Source organism: Bacillus rossius, chromosome 8 (assembly GCF_032445375.1).
Source record: "Bacillus rossius redtenbacheri isolate Brsri chromosome 8, Brsri_v3, whole genome shotgun sequence".
NCBI classification, from domain to species: Eukaryota; Metazoa; Arthropoda; class Insecta; order Phasmatodea; family Bacillidae; genus Bacillus; species Bacillus rossius.
In genome coordinates, this window is record NC_086336.1 from 64148160 (window position 1) to 64169509 (window position 21350).

Sequence of the window (21350 nt, forward strand, 5' to 3'; positions counted from 1 at the left end):
CCATGCTGATAGTGAGTAGTAATGCATTAGCTATTATCAGGCAAACAAACCAGTAAAAATTAATTCCCTTCATTTTGGTAAGCCACAAATTTTGTGGTGTGCCACACCAGAAATTTTGCACCTCCCACTAATTTATATAGAACATAACTACAAAACAGCATTTGGTATTTCTTGTGCAGTTTAAATCTCTGTTACTAAGCAATTAGTCGTCAAGTAGCTAAATTAACATTGCAAAACCTAAAACTTGGGATTTAAACCTCCCGTCCGATTTTTTATTTTTTTTAATTTTATTTTTTGAGTATTTACGCCTTACCCTATGGATGGCGTCACATTTCGCGCAGAACATGGTCTCAGTTTCCACACTGTAAGAGTTGGACTTCTAAATCTTTCTGCTTGTTCTATGAACCTCACGTGCTTTTGTGTCCAACTTGGTTTAGTTTATATGTACAAGATTACGGTGTAATGAGTATAATTTTTATGAAATAGAATTATGGATGGGCTAATCAAATCCTCAAATACCATTAAGTCCTTAGTATTCAAAGGATTCAGTTTTCTAGGAAAAGGTTTTCAAGAAATATATTAGAGAAAATATAAGTAAATTATAAAATTCAACACTGATAACCTGTGAAGTTTACTAGTCTTTTTTTTTCTTCATACCTGGTGGTCTGTTACCATTCCCCAAGATATTTTAATTTAACGTGTAATTACTGTATATAAATAAAATAATAATATGTATCTATTCTGGAAACCTAGTTTGTGAAACAAACATTTAAAGGGTTAAATGTTTCAACACCATATTTAACATTTTAATTTCTTTTGCATTATTTTATTTTAGACCCTTAAGACTTAGATTTATATCAAGGGGTATATTCGAGGTACTTTGGAATTCAAATTTAATATTCATAATCGAGAAAATTTGGATTTGGCTCACCACCAAATAAAATATTTTATTAAGCTTTTTATGCAGTTTACTCAGTTCAGCAGATTCAAACAATGTTAAGTACAGAAATTTCTCTTTTTAAGGACAGCAGAGGGTTTGAACACTTTTAGTTTTGCAAGATCATGTTTTTGACCTGTATTTGTTGAGGAAAAAACTGGCTTATGATAACTTAAGTATGTAGCATCTTATTTTTTTTATCACTGTTATTTTGGATATTAATTTAACACTAGTAAATGTTTATATTTTAGCTTCAAACAGGATAAATTGTGAAAGGATTTATTTGTTGAAATAGAAACTTTATATTTCTCCTGTATTTAAGTATAATTTTGGCAGATTACATTACCAGTGTGTCGTATTGGTTGAGTTGTCAAGTCGCTTGACTCCCACCAAAGTGGTCCAGGTGTGATTCCTTGTGTTGATCCCAGATTCCGGAAGTGAAAACCTTAGAAAACATTTCCTTGGGGGAGGGTGGTTTTTCTCAGGTGACTCCCTATTCCCCCCAGTTACGCATTACGTCACTGCTCCATCCTTCCAATCCACCCGTTGTCACTAACAACCTCAGTGTCGACAAGATTTTATATCCCTAGTTCCATTTATTAATTCAAAAATAAAATCCGGGAGTATAGCCTCTAGTGTTCTATGTATTACAGGTTAATGCAATATCCTTTGAAGTTTCAAGCTTAGGAGTTTTCTGGTTTAATTAGTTTGAATTATTTTACTCTTGATGCATAATATTTGAACCTTTAGAATTTAGTCTAGTTAATTCTAAATTTCAAAGGTCCTTGAGAAAAATTAACAGAGCTTTATTTGTATTGACTTATATTTGGCAAAAAAATTGTGTGTTATAAGTACACATGTATCAGTTTTAATGGTTTGAATATGTTTTATAAGAGACACATGCTTGAATGGTGAATGTGATTGTAACAGTTTGGTTGACGGTGCGTTGCAGGTGCGCATGAACAAACAGGAACCCGTCCTCTCGCCGATGTCCCCAGTGAACGAGGAGGTTGAAGAGGTGGTACACAAGCCCCCAGCCATGTCGATCGAGATAAGCTCCAAGGTAAATCAGGAATTAAAACATTGTCACGATTTAGTGAAGTGGGGAGAACACCAGCCTTGCATCCCACAGCCATCGTCCTTCAGAGCTTTGCGACCCACTCACCTGTGTTCTGCATGTGACTCTCTCTCATAAAGTAGTAATTACTAGCAATGGTTTTTTTAAACAGTCATTGCAACCAACAACTCAAAAGTCTTAGTTCATACACACCGTTATCCTACTAGCTGATAGGGTTTTGTACCCTACAGCAGTCGTTAAGGTATGTCTCTGACCAACCATGTTGAGTCAGTCTTGTTCTCTGTTAGTTTTATCTCAGATTACATCACCAAAAGTAGTAGAAAATAAAAATTCTCCTATGGTGGAAAAGTTATACCCTGAAATTTTTTCCTAAATATGTCAAAGTAAATATGGTTTTTGTACCATGTTTTATCACATAATTGTCGCACGCGCATAATCGTCACACCATTATTTTAGGACATAAAATTTTGGAGAAAAGAATTTCTTGCATAAACGTCGCACACTTACTTTTCAAACTTGATTTTAGTGTAAAATGTGCGACGATTATGCGATAAAACACGGTACTTATGAATAAAAGTTTTTATTGTTTAAATGTTTTTTTCAAAACTCAATTTCTATGTTTATGCTCATAATAATATTATATTTCTGACTCTTGAACACTAGATTCGGAATCGAGGCACTGTTTAAGAATCAAATTTGATATTTAGTCTCGAGGAAAAGGCAATTAGACCCGTCCCTGGTTGTCACGTTGGTGTTTGTGTTGCAGGAGAACCTGGAAGTGACGCTGTCCAAGACGTGCCTGGATGTGTTCTCGAACCTGAGCAACGCGTTCAAGACGGCGATGACGGAGGGAGGCTTGGCGACGCGCATCGAGCTGATGGCGCCGTACGTGGTGGAGAACGACACGGGGCTGACGGTCACCTTGAAGCTCAAGGACAGTCCCTTCAAGGTGGGTGCAAGGATCTGGTTCGGTTGCACTTTATGTACTCGTTAGGGGACAAGATTACCTATATGGTGGATACCAATAAAATCAAAATTAACATGATGAAGCCTGTCAATACACTGTATAGCACCAAAATGAACCGACATGCAAGATATAGAATAGACTTGAGCAGCATCTAACTAAATGTTAGTTATAAAATCCAAAAAAGTAATATTTTAATGTTTGAAATTCAAGGAATTTCAATTTTTGCTACGTGTGCCAGCTATAGATATCAAAATTAAACAACCTTTTTTTTTTTTTATGATGTTTATGAATCTAATACATCATAATATATATATATATATATGATGAGCATGGTAAAGTTAGATAAAACAAAAATACTTGCTTTATTTAGAGCAAAGAAATGTATCGTGACGGAGTCATTTTTTTAATTAACTTGCTTAAAGTGTTTATATATACAATGACATTTAAAAAAAGTTTTAATAAGCTGCCCATTGGCAAGAAAATACAGACAAACATTACAATTTGATAACGTTTGTGATATCATATATGTCTTATGATTCGGATAATTTCTTCAAAACAACATGGGTTATACACAAGTTCATGAGTAGTACACAGTAGCGCGACCTGGTGGTCAAGATCGAGCACTCGAATCCACCCAAAAAAATCTGAATGTGAGTGGCTGGATCGGCACCGGATTAAATATGCTAAACCGAAGTAGGTCTGATTGATTAAATAGCGTGACTGTATTATCTGTTAAAAATCACCAAAAATACATACCATAGTTCAGCAGTCAACCTAGAGATAAGTTAATCAAGAACCTGTAACCCTTAACGCATGTCATGCATCTTCACTGGGGCAAGTATGAGAACATGCCAACAGAAATGGCAACATTACCAGTATCTAGTCTAGGTCGGCATGCATATTTTATAAGATTTGTGTGTAACACACAATTTTGTACTTTTTTTTTTTTTTAATATTTGGTTCATTGAATACCGTACTTACGCAAATAAATTCTTCATAAAATGTTTGTTGATAAAGCATTGTCCGCACAAATAATAAACAATGCCTTTGCCTTTGGCATGTCCAAGCTCCGAAACACATAAGCAGGAAGTGTGAAAGAAATGCGGGAAGGTGTCGCGGGGTGATAAACGACGGGGGTACGCGTGAGCCGAGAGCGGCAGGCAAGGTGATGGTGTTGCAGCTGCAGCAGCGGGACGAGTCCGGGAAGGGGCAGGACCCGGAGCAGGTGATCCTGCAGGACCGGGCGAAGGTGGGGCTGCGCATGGCCGTGCCGGAGCAGGAAGCCACGGACATAGCCCTGGGACACCAGGCGCAGGACAAGTTCCTCAGCATACGGGTGGGTGCACGAGTGCAGCTCGGCTTGCGTGTACCCGAGCCCGCGGCTCTTTACTCCCTTTCCTTTTACTAATCAGACCAAGGAAAGTAGTTTCAGCCATTGAAGTACCTGTGTTTCACAAGCGGGAATTTTTTTAAAATTATTTCACTACTGAATCCTTGAAAACTTTATGTAAAAATGAAATAATCTTGGGGTATTATTCATTTTCTGGGTATAACCGAAATGGGAAAAAAACTTAATGAAACATGCTGAAAATAGTTTTTTATGTTTTTTTTAGTGTAAACTGCAGCAATTTTTGTTTCATGCATTAATGGGAATACTGCTGACTCGTTTTTTTTTTTTAACATTATTATGAAATAATGATTTCCCAATATATTTTAGTAGTTTAATTCAAAATCTAAAAATTCCATTCAGAATGATTTCATATATCTGTGACTGAATTTTGGACTTCAACAAAAGTATTGATTTAGAAATTAATTTAGATAGGCATTGATTGCTTGACCACAATAGTATTTTTGGTGTAATTTACAATTTCTTGTAGAAATATATTAACCTATTTGAATAAAGCGGACTTTCAACTACCGACAAGTAGGCGCGTGATCGCAGTGAAGGCTTGTTCGCGCAGTGACGAGTGTGGCGAGAGTGACGAGAGCGGCTGCGCAGGTGGACGAGCGCAACGTGGACGTGGACCTGCCGGTGGTGCGGGCCGACAAGCGCTACTTCGACCTGCACCACCGGGGCGAGGGCAACGACCCCTGGGGGCTGGTGTCGGACGTGAAGGTGCAGGACGGAGGCACCATCATCACCCTGCGCAGCATCATACAGGTGCGGTGTGGCGACCTCGGGTGTCACTGGGATTCCCGTAAATGATCTGGCATTATGCAGGCAGCGAGTTGGCTGGGGGTATCGAGCTAGAATGTAGCTTTACCAGAAATGCCAGAGATTTATAAAGTAAGGTTCAGTAATACTTAAAAAAAAAGGGGGGGTGGTCGTCTGTAAAGTCGGTTTACGGACGATAATTTTACGTGATAACGTCATATCAAATTTTTTTAAATTTCTGTTTTTAAAAAGCCTGCCTTTAACCTGTTTGATATTATAGAAGATTTTCTCGCACGGTGGTTGGCCGGTTCTCGCACGCTTGGCTCGGGCGGAACGTGGCAATGAGTCATGCTTTTTCGTGCATGCAGCCGGCGTTCATTGATTTATAAGACGTTATCACGTCAAAAAATATGTGATAAGCTGCTGCAACACTAGACTAAAAACTTTAGAATTACTGTTTAAGAAAGTCTTAGATACATATTGGATAGTTCAAAAAAAATTTTGTAAAACAAATAAATTGAGTGAAATTGGGCAGTATTCGTAGTCAAATCATAAACCTTCGACCCGGTGTCATGTACAATTAGGTAAAAATTGCAGTCAAATTGATTTTATTGCCAATTTGGATAATTCAAAATAATTTTGCAAAGCAAATAAATCAAGTAAGATAAGGAAGCATGCATAATTAAATCTTTTACACATTGCGTATGTGATTGGGATGTGTACTTCAAATAATCATTAAGCAAACGTCAAGCAAACCCAAAATATGGGCAGCGCAGTGGAGTGATTTGGGGTTCAAGGTCAATAAACACCCTAATCCATCAAAAAAAACTTGAACATGGCCAGGCTTATCAGTGCCGGATTACGGAATGTGCCAAACATAGGAATGCTAGATTAAAAAGCGCAGACTATTTAGTATACCATTGGGAAACATTATGTTTGTTGTTTGCTGGTCATTGAGTAATGCTCATTTTTCATTGCAATAATATATTACTTATATTGATGAATCATCGTTTTAAAGTCATAATTAAATGTTACAAAATGGCGAGCCTGTTTCAAACTATTAATATACCGAAGTAATCATTTTAGAATCGGTGTTATATTTAGAGCCCAATTTGTTAGTCACTTATTAAGTTAAAACGTTACTGTTTGGGCATAGTGCTAGAATGTGTGGTGGTTTGGATATTTGAATTTGGCGCCATCGATCGTGAGTGCGCCACTGTGGCGGCCATCGTGTTAAGCAGTGCCATCTGTAAATAGTTTCGTCAGTCTTTTACCGTTTCTCCGCGTTGCTGGGCGTCATGCAGCTAAACTATTAGTTTCAATTCATTTTTGTGAACAGTTACAAACTTTAAATTATTATTCTTTTACTTCAATATGGTATTTTATAGAATAAGTGTAATTTAACCTCACTGAGAACAATATTCACGATTCGATTCAACTTCGCGAATATTTTAAACATCCAATTTGATACATGCCTTGCATAAAAAAAAAAACAGTTTTCAGCAGGCTTAATGGCCAATTTGGTGGGATTTTTATAATCAGCAAACACACTTCTCAACTGAACTAGTGCAGATTTGGCCAAAGCCGTGCTCGTACTCTTGTGGAACAAGGTTTGTGTCTTGCCGCGCCCTGAACCATCGACCGACCGCACGGTGGGTTCTCTCGCAGGTTCACAACCACCTGCAGGAGCCAGTGAACGTGTACTTCATGATGAAGCAAGGCAACGAGGTGAAGCTGGCCGGGATCGTCGAGCCGGGCAAGGCCATCAACCTGCCGTTCCGTGCCGTCTACACGCCCACCAACGAGCTGTTCTTCAACGTGAACGGGTAAATGAGCGCATTCCGCGCAGACATGTTTCCAGCCCTTTTTGTTTCAACGTTTTGGTAGTTGATGGGTTGGTCGGCGGTCATAACACACCGCTTTCCGAAGACCCTGAAGAAAAAAAAAACTCGTGAAACATCAGAAAATTTGAATACGATAAATTGTGAACACACAACGCAGTAGCCTAGTTAACGGCTTAATGTTCGGGAGTACGAAAACCCCCAGTGGCTATGATCACCAATGCTTGGTCCCAGCATCCAGCTCAATACTCATTTTTCATTACAGCAAAATGTGACTTATATTGTCGCACCCCAAGACCACCTCAGCTAGCTCAAAATATTTGGCCTGGAGTGGACATTCATAAATACTTGCATAAATCATTTTGGGCACCGAAAACACGGAAGAATACTGCACGTGACTGGATACAGGAATAATATCTCTGACACAAACTGATATTTTTGTTAATACAGTAAACTCTCGCAAATCCGTGGGTGTCGGGGATTTATGACCTTCGGATTTTTGAAAACTTCGGATTTTTGAAAAATTTTCATTAAAATACAAAAAAAAATTCTAAAAGATAAGATGGTAGTCAATGAACATGTAATACTACCACAGGACGTCATAATAAACAAGACACTTGAGAAGTTAACAGAATGGTACGTAAGCAATACCAGTATAGTCCATTCATAGTAAATGAAGCACCCGAGAAATTTTTTTTCCTGAAAATTTACAGCCTGGCCTGATTAAATTTAACACACCCATTTGTTCAAGTTCGTAGTAAATTGTGTAAAAAGTAATTTAAAGTCATCTTAAATTAAATTAATGGCACCCGAAGTCGCACTTTGATGTGAAAGAGCTAGGCGTAGCAATGTGGCGTGCGCTGAAACGGGAAGCCCCTTGATAAGGGGAAGTGAATTTAGGAGGGGCGGGAGAGAGAAGCGATACGTAGCTGGCAAGAGACTCAAGGCCACTCCCTCACAGACACACGGCCAGTCCAGTTAAACTAAAGAGAAACGGGAGAAATAAAAAAAAAATCATTAGTTAATTGTACACTAGAACCATCAAAAAATCTGAAATTTTGGCACAAAACAAAAATAATCGGGGAAAAAATGGTAAAACTCACAATAAAAGCTTATACAAAGCTATTATTTAACATGCAGCATATATTTTGTGTTGGTTTATAGTGCACTTACTAATGTTCGTATAAGAAGAGAAAAAAAATTGGACAGTCCGTTTAAAAACACGGCAGCAGTAGCTTGTGCGACGTAAGTGGGAGTGCGAGAATCTCGTCTAGACAGGCTGGCGGCTGCAAAGGCAGCGGATGCATGACGTCATACGGCTTACCTCTCCCTCCCAGACAACAAACCATCTCTCTCCCTCTCTCCAGCCCTCTAGCCATTTTCTGCGTGTGAAACTGTCAACATCCTTCCTCCCCTACTCCACACTGCATGCGACGAAAGCCAGGTTGTATAGTCCATTCCCGGTAAAATGAACATTTTTTAAGGCCCCCCACGGCAGCCATTTACCGTTAATTTTTTGATACAATTTGTTTGTTAGTTACAGAACATTATTTCTGCTGGAAAATCTCTGAAACTTCAAAATTTCTTTAATGGAAAAATTTAGCAGGGCGGTTAGAGTATTTATTTTTACCGCAAATGAACTATACTCACCTTCCCTCCGGCCAGCATTCCCGGCGTGTGACGCATGACAACTACAGTCGTGTGCCGCGCACAGCTAGGAAACTTGTCACTGGCAACATGTTTCACACACTGACACACGGTGCCCAGAGCTTCAGGAAAACCTACGCGATTTCCAACCTACTCTAAATATCCGACTGGAGTCTGTTTACGAAAAGCATTTAAGAATTTGCTAATGCCCAACTGTTTTTTTTATATCGGATTAAGAGGAGTTAAAATGGCTAAAAGGCATGGTTTTGAAGTTTTAGGTGTAAAAAACCGTTAAAAAATTTCTTGAAAGCACCAGAGGAAAAGGCATTACACCTTTATCTTTATTTTCCCGCCATATAATGTTACGGTCACCGCTCAAATTTCACAGTTATCTGACAGGAACGAGATGACTGCGCGCCAGTTCAGAGCCTTTTACCGCGCTATAAATATCAGTGAGCGTCGCTCTTATCATCCACTGAGAATAGTGATACATACATCTAAACAGTAACGATCATGTCACTTCGGAAATACCCCGGATTTCTGAGAACTTCGGATTCTCGGGCCACGGACTGGCGAGAGTTTACTGTACTGTGGAAAATTTACAGTCTATTTGGCGACCATCTTCCGACCACGAAAGCCAGTACAAGGCAGAATATACAAATTTTCACGTATAACATTTTCACAAACTCTAAAAACCAACACATCGACTGTTCGCATGTACCAAAGGATGAATATTGTAAGATAGTTCGCCTTCAGGCGTGGAATCATAACAAGAATAAGAAAAATACAAAATAAAATTATGTTAACATGTCATTTTGAACAAAGGAAAAACAAGCAATCCTTAAAAAATACTTGAAAGCATACAAAAACGTATATTCACAAACTGGTAAAAACGAGGCCTATGGTCTTATTCACCATAAAGCAAGCAAATTGTCAGAACACTTTAAAAAACTGAAACAATGTAAATTATGATCATAAAATTTATGCAAACACACAAATACTTAAAAGGAATAAACAGCTGTTATTTAAGTGATATCAGAAAACCTAACCCATGTAGTGAACATGATGAGTCTCAATAATAATTTGTTAATTAAACTGTGTTTCATGCAGAGGTGGGTGGGGTGGTAACCGAGGTTATTACAATATTAATGAATCATTGTTTTAAAGTCATAATTAAATGTTGCAGAAGGGTGAGCCCTGTTTCAAACTATTGATGTACCGATGTAATCATTTTAGTATCGGTATTGGCAGATATTCCCATTTTTCTGGATTTCCGATATAAATGTTTACTTAAAATATCTGATAGCAATGGAAAAAGTAAAAAATCATTTTATCCATTCAAGGGGCACCCATGGGCATTGTGGTTTAGAGTTCAATTGAACGTGGAGTTCGTGTTCCTGCCATTGACTGTGTAATTTTAAAGCCTCGTCTTAATCTCTTTAATTTTAAGTGTCTTGAATGTAGGTCAAGGTAGTAAAGGTGTCTTTTTTTTTTGTTCTGTTTAAGTAATTCATGCTAATCTTGTATCTAAGGGATGTAATGCGATATTTAGAGAAGTGTGTTCTCTGCAATGCAGGTACACGGTGTCTGTGGTTCCGTTCGTCTGGAAACAACTGCAGAACTCTCTCGTGTTGTCCAAGCTGTTGCAGTGCGACCCCCAGAACAGGGAAGACAAGGAGCCGTTCTTCATGCGCGTGAGTACTGTCTAGTCTTGCTTGCCACTTCCGTGGCGCTGCATTTATTAATGCAGAACGTACGTATTTACTTGAACCTATGACACTTTTGTTGTGGATTCTTGCTATAATCATTCTACAGTCCCTGTGCATAGCATCTATCGAACAGTTTCACGATGCACAAAATACAGGAAATGAAAGATTGAATTTGTAGTATCTTCCATCACTGGATATAACTTTGATCGTCGCAGAAATCAAGTTCAAAAATCCTTCAAGTATTTTGCTGAAAGACCATTTCCAACTCCTTTTTATAACTTTGTAAAATAATTGGTCTGGCTTAACGTAGTAATTTGATAATATTCTTTATGCTTGTCCCGTATACTATTTGAGTGTCGTGTATTGATGTTGATTTAATAGAATAAAATTGGACTGTCTCTAGAACACATCTAGTGTCCATTAATGTTCAAAAAATTCTAAATGTTCTTCATAAAACAAATTTTCTAGAACCATCTAACGAAAAGTTGTGCCAAATCAGATGTTAATAAAACAGATTATTTTGACAAAAGAATCCAAAGACTAACATACAATAAAACTATATGAATACAGAAATGGCCGTTGTGCTTAGAAAACTTGCATTTAACTAGCATAGCACTTTTTGTAACAAAACATTATATTTTATAAACACTTAATATTAACTACAGTCACATGTCTGTGGGAATTACTCCTCAGTGTATCCATGTTCATACCTTAATCCTGTGCACATGGTTTTTTTCTGTTTTAATTTTGTATCTGTAAAGATCATGGACATATTGAAAACTTGTGGTATAACAATGAATTATGATTGTACTGTGTGTACAAAAGAAAAATCGAAAATACATAATTGGTTTGTATCGTGATGTTCAAGTTTTTATGTCCAGGATCTTTTTCGACGTACTGAATTAAAAACGGCAAGCATCATGTTGTATCATGATTATATTCCCACAATAGCTACAAGTACAAATTTAAGTCTGCCCGTTGGGGTTACTGTAGGTTGGCCTCGGCCTAACCTGCCTCAAAACGGAGGCCTTCCAAAGAGCCTTCCATCATTAGAAACGGAGATGGTGCAAGTGTAGGTCCCAGGGGGAGTATTTTGAAGGGGACAAATATTTTTTTTTAGTTTCACTTTCATACCAACTTTCCGGAAAAACCTCGTGCAAGATCATGCCATCAGAATCGAGGGATAAACTTGGATATGTTGATAAAATATAATTATACAGGCTGTTGATCCTGGCCACCAGGTTGCATTACCGCACTGCCAGCATTTTTAGTTCATGGTTACTACATGTCGAATTTCATTTCAGTACAGTGTTTCCTAGGGAGTTGCATTTGACATGAGACAGGATAACATTTTTGAATGCATGCTGTTTTAAAAAAGTCCATATAGTTTAATTGTACTGACGAAAGTGGCATCAGGAAAGCTGTATTAAATGCTGCTAAATCAGAAAGAAGCTAATGTTGAAGTGGTAATTATTTATGTTGAATTATGTTGACCTAATTACCATTTTCAATATTTCTGCATTTTTAATATTAAATAAAATAAGTAATCCATGAAACAATTTCTTTAAAATTATTTATAAGCATTAGGTTATGGTTTGATTTTTTAATTTTTAAATTTTCAAATAAAAGCCAAAATTTAAATAACCACTCTATTTGCTGTGAAGTGAATCAAAAAATAATGCTGCATGTAAGAAGAAGAAAAACCCTCCCCTTTTACAGGTTTTCAAACATTATCAGGATAAGAAAAATTTATTTTATGATACTTTTTTATTTATGGTATTAGCATCATGCTAAAATACATAAAATTCCATTGTAAGGTTTTTATGTGATTCTGTACCAAAAATTTATGTAGACAAAAAATTTAAATAAAATTTTATTTTTAACTCTTACTTGTTACCAAATCTACCAATATTCTGAAAATTAATTCCATGTATAATGACGACTCTGTTCCTTCACGACGGAACTTAAAGAATTCACCTGAAAATTTGTGAATTCTAGCAGCGCCCAGCACCAAATTGTGTCTAGGCGGCCATCATCAATTTTACTGTCTTTTGTTGGACACACAAGCTAGGAGAAAGTTTCGCTCGAAGGACAAATAAATGAGAAATATATACAAATGGTCCTTTTGACGTGACAACGTCTAATAAATCGATGAACGCCGGCTGCATGCACGAAAAAGTGTCCTGTTACACACATTGTCCCGTTACGCTGTGTCCCGTTAACGCTCATTGTACGCTTGCGCCGCATCTATCTCTCTTCCACTCAATTGGAACAACCATCGATTTGACTTTTTCGAGGCACATTAAACTTGAAACACTCCCATTCGTTTCCTACTTTTCCTATCACCGTCCTATCCTTAACCAGAATAACACAGATTGGAAGAAGTTAAAATAGCAAACATGTATAAAAGTTATAGTTAAAAATAATCTCTTCGTTAAAGTAACAAATATATCTGAATTAATGAGTGCGAAATAAAAGTAAATTTATCAATTGAATTGTAGATTTCATTACACTTCTTTTGCATCCATACGAAATAGATGATAATTCAATAAAAAATGATTCAATTTTTATTCGTAAAAGGTAAGCAATCATTTCGTCAATGTTTTTGTTATGACGTTGTCACGTTAAACTATCGTCCGTAAACCGACTTTACAGACAACCAATTTTTTTTTTAAGTCGGTGAGCAGACTCTGTTACAGAGAAGTGTGAACGGCTGTGGAGGGTGTCAGGTGTGCAGAGAAGTGTGAACTAGAGGTCCCAGGTGTGTAAGTGCTCTGTTACAGAGAAGTGCGAACTAGTGGTCCCAGGTGTGCAAGTGCTACCACGAGTGTGTGTGTCGGCGCGGTGCAGGTGGTGTGAACTAGAGGTCCCAGGTGTGCAAGCGCTACCACGAGTGTGTGTCGGCGCGGTGCAGGTGGTGGGGGAGATGGAGCAGGTGTACTTCGAGAACTCCAAGCGGCACACCATGGCCAGCACGTGCTACAACATCCGCCTGCGGCCGGCCGTGGTGCTGAAGAACTGCCTGCCCGTGGAGCTGGTGTGCTGCGTTCAGGGCGTCGCCACGGAGCGGCACGTGGGCGCGGGCGGTAGCATGCAGATGCCGACGGCCGAGCCAGGCCGCACCACCGTCGTGCTGCGGGTACGTAGCCGGGGAGGGGGGGGGGGGGGGGGGCACACATTTCCTCCATGCGTGAGAAAAACCCGGTACCTTGATATCACAATTTCTGACGAGGAGTTTGTTGGCTTTCATGTCGACCCAACTACCAGTCCTCGTACCAAATGCAGATGGCAGGCCACACATTTATAAGGACATAACGTAGTTTCCAGATCGCCTGTTGACCATCGACAAGCTACAGAGATTACACCGAAGCACCAAATCTTTAATTTATTTCTTTTTCATCACTCAAACAAATTTCATATTAAAATCAATAAAAAGATTTTTTACCATTACAACATTTAAATTTGAGAACCGAAAACTGCTAAAAATATCACTATTTTACACCTTAAAAATCCAAATTTTCCCATTAAAATTAATAAAAAAATTTACCATTACAATATTTAAATTTGAGAACCGAAAACTGCCAAATTAGCACTATTTTTACTCCTTAAAATCCAAATTTTCCCATTAAAATTAATAAAAAAAATTTACCATTACAATATTTAAATTTGAGAACTGAAAACTGCTAAAATAGCACTATTTTACACCTTAAAATCCAAATTTTCCCATTAAAATTTAATAAAAATTTTACCATTACAATATTTAAATTTGAGAACTGAAAACTGCTAAAATAGCACTATTTTACACCTTAAAATCCAAATTTTCCCATTAAAATTAATAAAAATTTTACCATCACAATATTTAAATTTGAGAACCGAAAACTGCTAAAATAGCACTATTTTACACCTTAAAATCCAAATTTTCCCATTAAAATTAATAAAAATTTTACCATTACAATATTTAAATTTGAGAACTGAAAACTGCTAAAATAGCACTATTTTACACCTTAAAATCCAAATTTTCCCATTAAAATTAATAAAAATTTTACCATTTCAATATTTAAATTTGAGAACCGAAAACTGCTAAAATAGCACTATTTTACACCTTGAATATCCAAATTTTCCTGTAGGAGGATCCCCCAGACCCCCCTCCCCCCCCCCGCTTTATTAAGGGGGGGGGGGGGCATGCTTCTTAACACCCCCCCATACACAAATACTGGCTACGCCACTGGGGCTTCGTGGGTTCCGTCCGCTCGCGGCGCATGAGCTCCGAGCTGCACTGTGCATGAACATAGTGCCATATTAACTAGAGATATTATGGTTTTATTTTAAATCCAATTTAGTTTTGAAAAAAAAAGATTTCAGTGTTGTTATATTAAATTTTTGACGTAATAACGTCTTATAATTCGATGAACGCCGCCTTTCTTTTATACAATTGATTTATTGCAAAAGATATTATACTGAACAAATATAATTAAATGTTCCATGATGCTAATTTCTTTAAAACAGTGTCATAATGACAGATACAAACTGCACTTTTCCAATATTATGAATTGTAATAAGCGTATCTAACATTTTGAAACAAATAAAATAAATCCATGATGCCATTCTGTGTTTGGAAAATGTTATAAGGTCTCAACGTAAAAATGAGTAACTAAGAACAGTTTCAAGATTAAAAAAGTAAACTTTTTCTAATGTTTTTATATTAAACTGCGGTACAAATATCATACTGAATTAACTTTCATTAGATTTTGATTTAAAAGAATAGTTACTTATAATTAGATTTAAGCTCTGATTGAAAATGCTGATAGGTTTCATGATTGAAATTCACATTAATACACCACAAAGCACCAAAATGCAATTAAAAGTGTCGGTTGACATGCTTTCTGGTGTTATTTCAGTTTTATCGCAATTCACCATATAGTCTTGTCCGTGCGTGTTACGGAATGTGTCAAACCACAGGGTGCCTGCATGCAGACCTGTCACTGTAGTATGAAGGGTTGGGTTTAGCGGCAACTCTGAGCGAGAGGATCACCGAGCGAAACCCTGTGAGGCTAACGTAACGCAACGACCCTCGGTGCCCGCAGATCCCCGACTACTTGGACAAGCAGTGGGCGTGCAAGCGCGAGATAGAGGAGAGCCCGGCCGAGTTCTCCGTGTGGACCTTCGACTCGTACGACAGCGCCCAGAAGATGTCCCTGGACCTAGGCATGAACGTGGTCTGCAAAAACGGCTCCAACGTCTTCACGCTCTACTGCCCGTTCTGGATGCTGAACAAGACAGGCCTCATGCTCTCGTACAGGGTGAGTCGCGGGTAATTTGCATTTTGCGAGTGTGAGAGGTGAAATGTGCAGGCTTTCACTCATATTTTGTGTGTGTTTATGCAATATATAATATATTGACGCCCATCACTGACTGACTCTGCAACACTATAAGATAGCGCCTGCCTGCAGAATGCCAGCGTGCGATAGGAAGTCGCCCACCAGGAGTTTGAGACCGGCACTACAGGTAGCCACACTTGCAGCAGTTTTACACACAGCAACACTTACATACGGTTTTTTTGTGTGTGTTAAGTACATTTGAATTTATCACCTTTTGAATTCCATTAACTACCGTATTTACTCGCATAATATCCGCAGTAATTTGGCTAAATTTTTGACAAAAAAAAATGGGGTGCAGACATTATGAGCGGAAGTCCGAAAAAAAAAATTTTCCTCAAAATTTTACGTTTTGTGTAGAGTAAAAAAATTGTTCTGTCATAATTAGTTTACTAGCAGAGCGCTGGTGACTGGCGACCCTCCGCAGCGGACGTGAGAAATGTAACAGGTGTCGAGATAATTGGGTGCCGGCGATTAGTGGAAGACGCCACTCTTTTTTTTTTTCTTCTCTCGCGTGTGCGCTCTTACGTTCAGAAGCCGCAGCCAGCCTACACAAAATAAACGCTTTGCGTGAAAAGATATTTTTTTAATCTTACATTGAGTTGGCCACTGACAGCATGGGGCAGATGTCTAATGTCTGCATTAGCCGGCGCCGGCGAGCCTCCCTCCCTGTCCCTTGACAACTGTGTGTATAAAAAAACCGTGCGCATGTACCCCCACCACTTCTCCGCTACCTCCCCTACTTTGTGACGTAGTATGAGTTGACGTGTACTGGCTTGTGCTATATATAGCCCATCCCCTTGCAACTCGCGTGACAGTGCAGGCAGCTGCGCAGTGGAGTGCGAGTTTCTGAGTCCAGATGGTTTCACCACGCTACAAACCCTCTCAGCGACCACTCCGGTGAAATGAACAACTCAAGGTCAAAGCATTGTTGACAGCATCTGTAATTTTCCATCCCATTACTGTGCCTTTCAGGGGTGGCCAAGGTTGCTTTGTCTGGTGCGGACTTTATGCGGATTTTAAAAAATTCCATTTCAAGTATTTAAAAAGAAATTTGCGGACATTATGCGATGGCGGACATTATGCGATTAAATTCAGTAATTTTGCAAAGTAAGTAAATATTCAATTTAGCACTGAAAATATATTTTAATACGTGAGCACGTCGTTATAATTCATTAAATATTATTGAATGAGATAATTCACACGCAATTTAGTTTGCCAAATTTATTGTAAAATATTTTTTTATAATTCTACATATATTAGGTGCCTTACAACTAACTAGTGGTTAAATATGGACTGCTGTTTTCAAAGAGACCCACACAGTTAGGAAACACGTGTTAGTGTGGGTGTGTGAGTAGAAGACTACGAGGTGGTATGGGGAAGAAAACCTGAGGAAAGGAAGTAAGTACAATAGCAGATGTGGAGGATGAAGTTGAGCCCTGGAGACTGCATAGATTTGGGTGTGACGATATAGTTATTGTTCGAATGTTGCCATGACTTGCCGCTCTGATATTGCAGCACAAGTAGAAGTTCTTAAAGATGCCCAAGAAATGGTCCAACCAGTGAAATGTTGCAAGTATGCAGCTGTACAGAAATTTTTTTCCTACTCTGTGTATTTTTTTTTACCAGCATCAGTTTCCAATTTTTTTTTTAGTTTGGAAATTTTGTTTGCAGAAGGTTTACTTCTGGTGTTTTTTCAATCTTATTGTCTTTCACTTAGAAATTTTATTTTCTTAAGGTATTAAGATTCTTCAGTAATGTTCAGGTTTTATTACAGTTTATATCTTTACCAGTTACATGAATTAAAAATATGGGTCACATTAATAAAATGATCACATCAGTTACAATTTATTTTTTGCGATTATCCAAGTCTTCCACAAATAATTAGTGTGTGTGTGTGTGTGGATGTGTGTGTGTAATGATTTGGGATTTTGTTACTATTTATTTTATTTTTCTGATTATTTGAGTTTTGTCCACTTCAATCCAGTTTTTTTCCAAAGTAATCAATGGTTACTTCGACAGTATAGATTTCTCTCTTAACTTTTAAATAATCAAACGTACAGTGCCAAAGCAAAATCTAATTTATCTAAATTAATTTATTTGTAATTTTATAAAATTCAAATGATTTCGTAAACTAGTATAGTATTCCTACTATTAATTTTTTGGTCATTGTAAACAATGTTTATTATAATAAAAATTATTATTATTTAGAATTTTTTAAGTCAGAATCGAATCTGAGGCATATTAAATTGAATAATGTTGATTTGACCAGTCCTGTAAATCAACGTCCTTAATTTGTACTTCTGAATAATACAATCACATTATTATTGCTAAGGAATGCACTCCTAAATTTTATATAGTTACACAAAGAATTGAGTTTAGAGGATTGTTTTGAGTATTGTGAACTATCTTCCCATGGTGTTTGGTAAATGCGCAGTGATGCACTGGTCTGCTAACCAGCGATTGTACAGTTTATTGTAGGTGACTACTTCACAGTCATGTATCAGAGTACATATCATGCTTCCCTTTGGGAAACATTACGCTTGGGTTCGTCCCACCAGGCTTTCAAGCTTTTTGGACAGTCAGTGGGGCGTTAAACTGTGAATGCTGTAAGAATCCAAGTGATGCTGAGCCTGCTGTTCAGTGTGGAAGTAGCAGCATACATTATTTTTGTTCTTTCTTTGCATCGACCGTCGTTCTTGCAAGGTTTCTGTTGCCGCATGTAGGTATTGTGTGTCGAAGTATGCCGGTACGTGGTTGCTGCAGCTGTGTTATTACAAGGGTTTTGCGAATATTAGGGGTCTACGAAGACTTTTTTTTTTTTTTTTTTCAATTCAAATCAGTCTATTATCATTTAAATATTTTACTACATTAAGAAAAATCCATAGCTACAACTTTGAATGCTCGAGTAATATGTTTAATCAGCATATTTTGCATACAACAAACTGAAAACGAACAATTTAGGAAACATTTAACAATTCATAATCAGTGGCAATTGCGTGTAAATAAAAAGGAAAAATTGTATCCTGGTTATAAAACTTTAAACATTTCTGAACATTTAAGATGCCGCACGTAGATATCCGTTGAATATTTTTTATAACAACTGTTTAGAATCCTTGCAATAATTCTCTATGACCCTGTATTAACTATTATACTATTAATAATCATTTTTTAGTCATCAAATAATTATTTAATGTTAAAATTTGTAAATCTGACTTTTTTATTATTGTTATTGTTACCTCTACTGAATATTCGCAAAACCCTAACTATTACTATTGTTTATTGATGTATGTATAGAAAATGTATGGTAATGTAATGGCCAATATGTAGCAAAACAAAATGTTATGAAGTTAGGTGGCTTTATTTGTTATCCAAAATCATTGTTGATGTAGGTAAGGAGTGAGAGAATTTCCATATAGTTAGAAGCTTTATTAGATATAAATTAGTATTTGATTTTGTGACTGTAGATATATATTGCACAAAACTTATGATACTAAATTTAGTTTTATACCAGTCAATTATTTATTTTTACAAATTAAGGAATGTGGTACTGCATTCTTTTTATTGTGCAATTTTAATTATTCTTAATACATGTAAAATATTTTACACAATTGTTGAGAAAATTTGAGCATGATATGAAAATACCATTAAGGACTAATGATGCATCAGTTCCCATGATTAAAATGAAATACACATTTTATTTTTGCTTGAATGAAGTATGCATTATGAAAATAAAATTAAGATACTAAAGCATGTCTGAAATTTAATTAAGAATGAAATTGTGACTAGAAGTACAATGACTGGTTTCAGTTCAATGTTTTAACCTTGCTCGTTACTAATAAAATAAAAATTAAATTGCTCTGGTTGCTTTACATACATTGCTCTTAAAATGGAAATATGTATACTTTTCCTGATACATATATGGTGTTAAAGTTTTAAGTTAACTTACAAATGCATTGCAATCACGAGCTGAAGATCTACGCAAGTGAATACCTCACACTGTTGTCACGTGCCGTTGTCCTGTTGCGTAGCTCTACAGTGTGCATGTTGTTTGCAGAAGTCTCGTAGAGTGGAGAAATTGGAGGCCTCTGGAAGCCCAGTGAAGGTACTCCCTGCTGTGTTTGTCGACTTTGTGTTGTGTTTCTCTTTCTCTCTGCCAGCTTTCTGCATGGCAAGTGACAGGATTATTTCTACTTGTCTCTTCTCCAAGTTGGAACGATACCAAAGTTTTGAGACTCGATACCCTCAGTTCTTCACTTTCAGTAAAAAGTTGTTTAATCATTAATTATTTTACATTCAAACTTTAATTAATGAACAATTTCATATGTCACTGAAGACATTAAAACAAAATGTTTACTTAATAAAACATAATATAGAATCACTCAAATTAGGTAGCAATTATTTTCACAAAAAAAGGATGTGTACATTAAAAGTAATGAGCATCCGAACTCTTTCTGGACCAAGTCTGCTTTCTGCTTGTCGGTATTAAGTCCAGCTGCACTGATCGACCGTTCTGACTTGACAATAATCGGTGGAACGTTCAGGACTTGCTTGCTAGCTGGCGTAGGTAAGGAAATGCATGTTCATCCTTCCTTGTTACCTGAGTATCGGAGGTTCGGATCAACGCGCTTACCTACTGATGATGCAGCTTAGTGTCAGTGGGTATTGAGGTATCAAAGTAGTGATAGTCCCGCCTCCAGTTTCCTTTGATTGTGCATTCAGAATGTAGCAGATGCTTGTAACGAGTTAGTTGTATGATGTGTTCCTCGAGCACTACTAAACGTTCTCTTTGTGTTGTTTTTAAATGTGCTATCGTGAGTTGCCTTGTAGTGCTGTATGTGTGCACTTTAGTTTACGTGGCTTGTTTTGGAACTCCTTGATATTAAGAGTCATTTATTTGTTTTCGTATCATTTAGCTCTTTACCTTGCAAGAATTAAAACTTTTAGGTGTTCATAGTAAATCAAAGTGTACAGTTAAATTGTGTTTTGAGGTATTTAGATATGATTGGATCAGTATGTTCTTTTATTGGAAACCTTAAAAAAAATTTTAATAACAAGGTAATATATTTTTATTTTTTATAAGCATAAGTTAAGCAACACAAAACTTAACTCCATCTCCTATTTTAAACTCTTTCAATCCTTATCGGTCTGTAAATTTTTTCTATCAAAAATGTTTGAGGAAATATTTTTTGGTATGCCAAATTTTAATCAATGATATAGTGAGGGTGTTTTCATTAACCTTGTGACATTCTTGAAAACGTATATTCTCTTCTTTTTGTACACGTTTAATCTTGGTTCTATTCAATCTTTGTGTGTTTCCATAGTTATTAAATGTTGTTGATGTATTTCCTATTCTAAAATAACAAAATAAGAATTTTGTTACACCCCAAAATGCTTTGGTTGGATATAGACTTCATGCATTGGGAGTGTGTGTGTTGTGTGTGTGTGTAATTGTTTTTTAATGTTAAGTGTACAGTCGGAATTGTAACCCACACTAATTATAATTGTTCATTTCAAATTATATATATTTTGTTAGATGTTTTATGTAACAGTACATTCTTGAGTAAAGCCATGTTCAAGTGTTCACTCATTTCTGTCTTTAAATAATTAAGAATAATGAAGAAATGTGATAAAACAGAAA

At 37.0% G+C, this 21350-nt stretch overlaps 1 protein-coding gene across 2 annotated transcripts in view; it reads left to right on the forward strand.

The window, feature by feature from the left end:
- The window catches only part of LOC134535081 (intermembrane lipid transfer protein Vps13), a 119635-nt gene that overhangs the window by 55843 nt on the left and 42442 nt on the right, over positions 1-21350 (forward strand). The window contains exons 33-41 of one of the 2 annotated variants that reach the window (XM_063373940.1): positions 1890-2000; positions 2782-2964; positions 4163-4318; positions 4982-5143; positions 6806-6963; positions 10202-10319; positions 13249-13473; positions 15419-15634; positions 19767-19814. In XM_063373940.1, coding sequence (XP_063230010.1) covers positions 1890-2000; positions 2782-2964; positions 4163-4318; positions 4982-5143; positions 6806-6963; positions 10202-10319; positions 13249-13473; positions 15419-15634; positions 19767-19814 — 1377 coding nt within the window. The remainder of the gene's footprint in view (positions 1-1889; positions 2001-2781; positions 2965-4162; positions 4319-4981; positions 5144-6805; positions 6964-10201; positions 10320-13248; positions 13474-15418; positions 15635-19766; positions 19815-21350) is intronic. The other variant, XM_063373941.1, reaches the window with a different exon arrangement.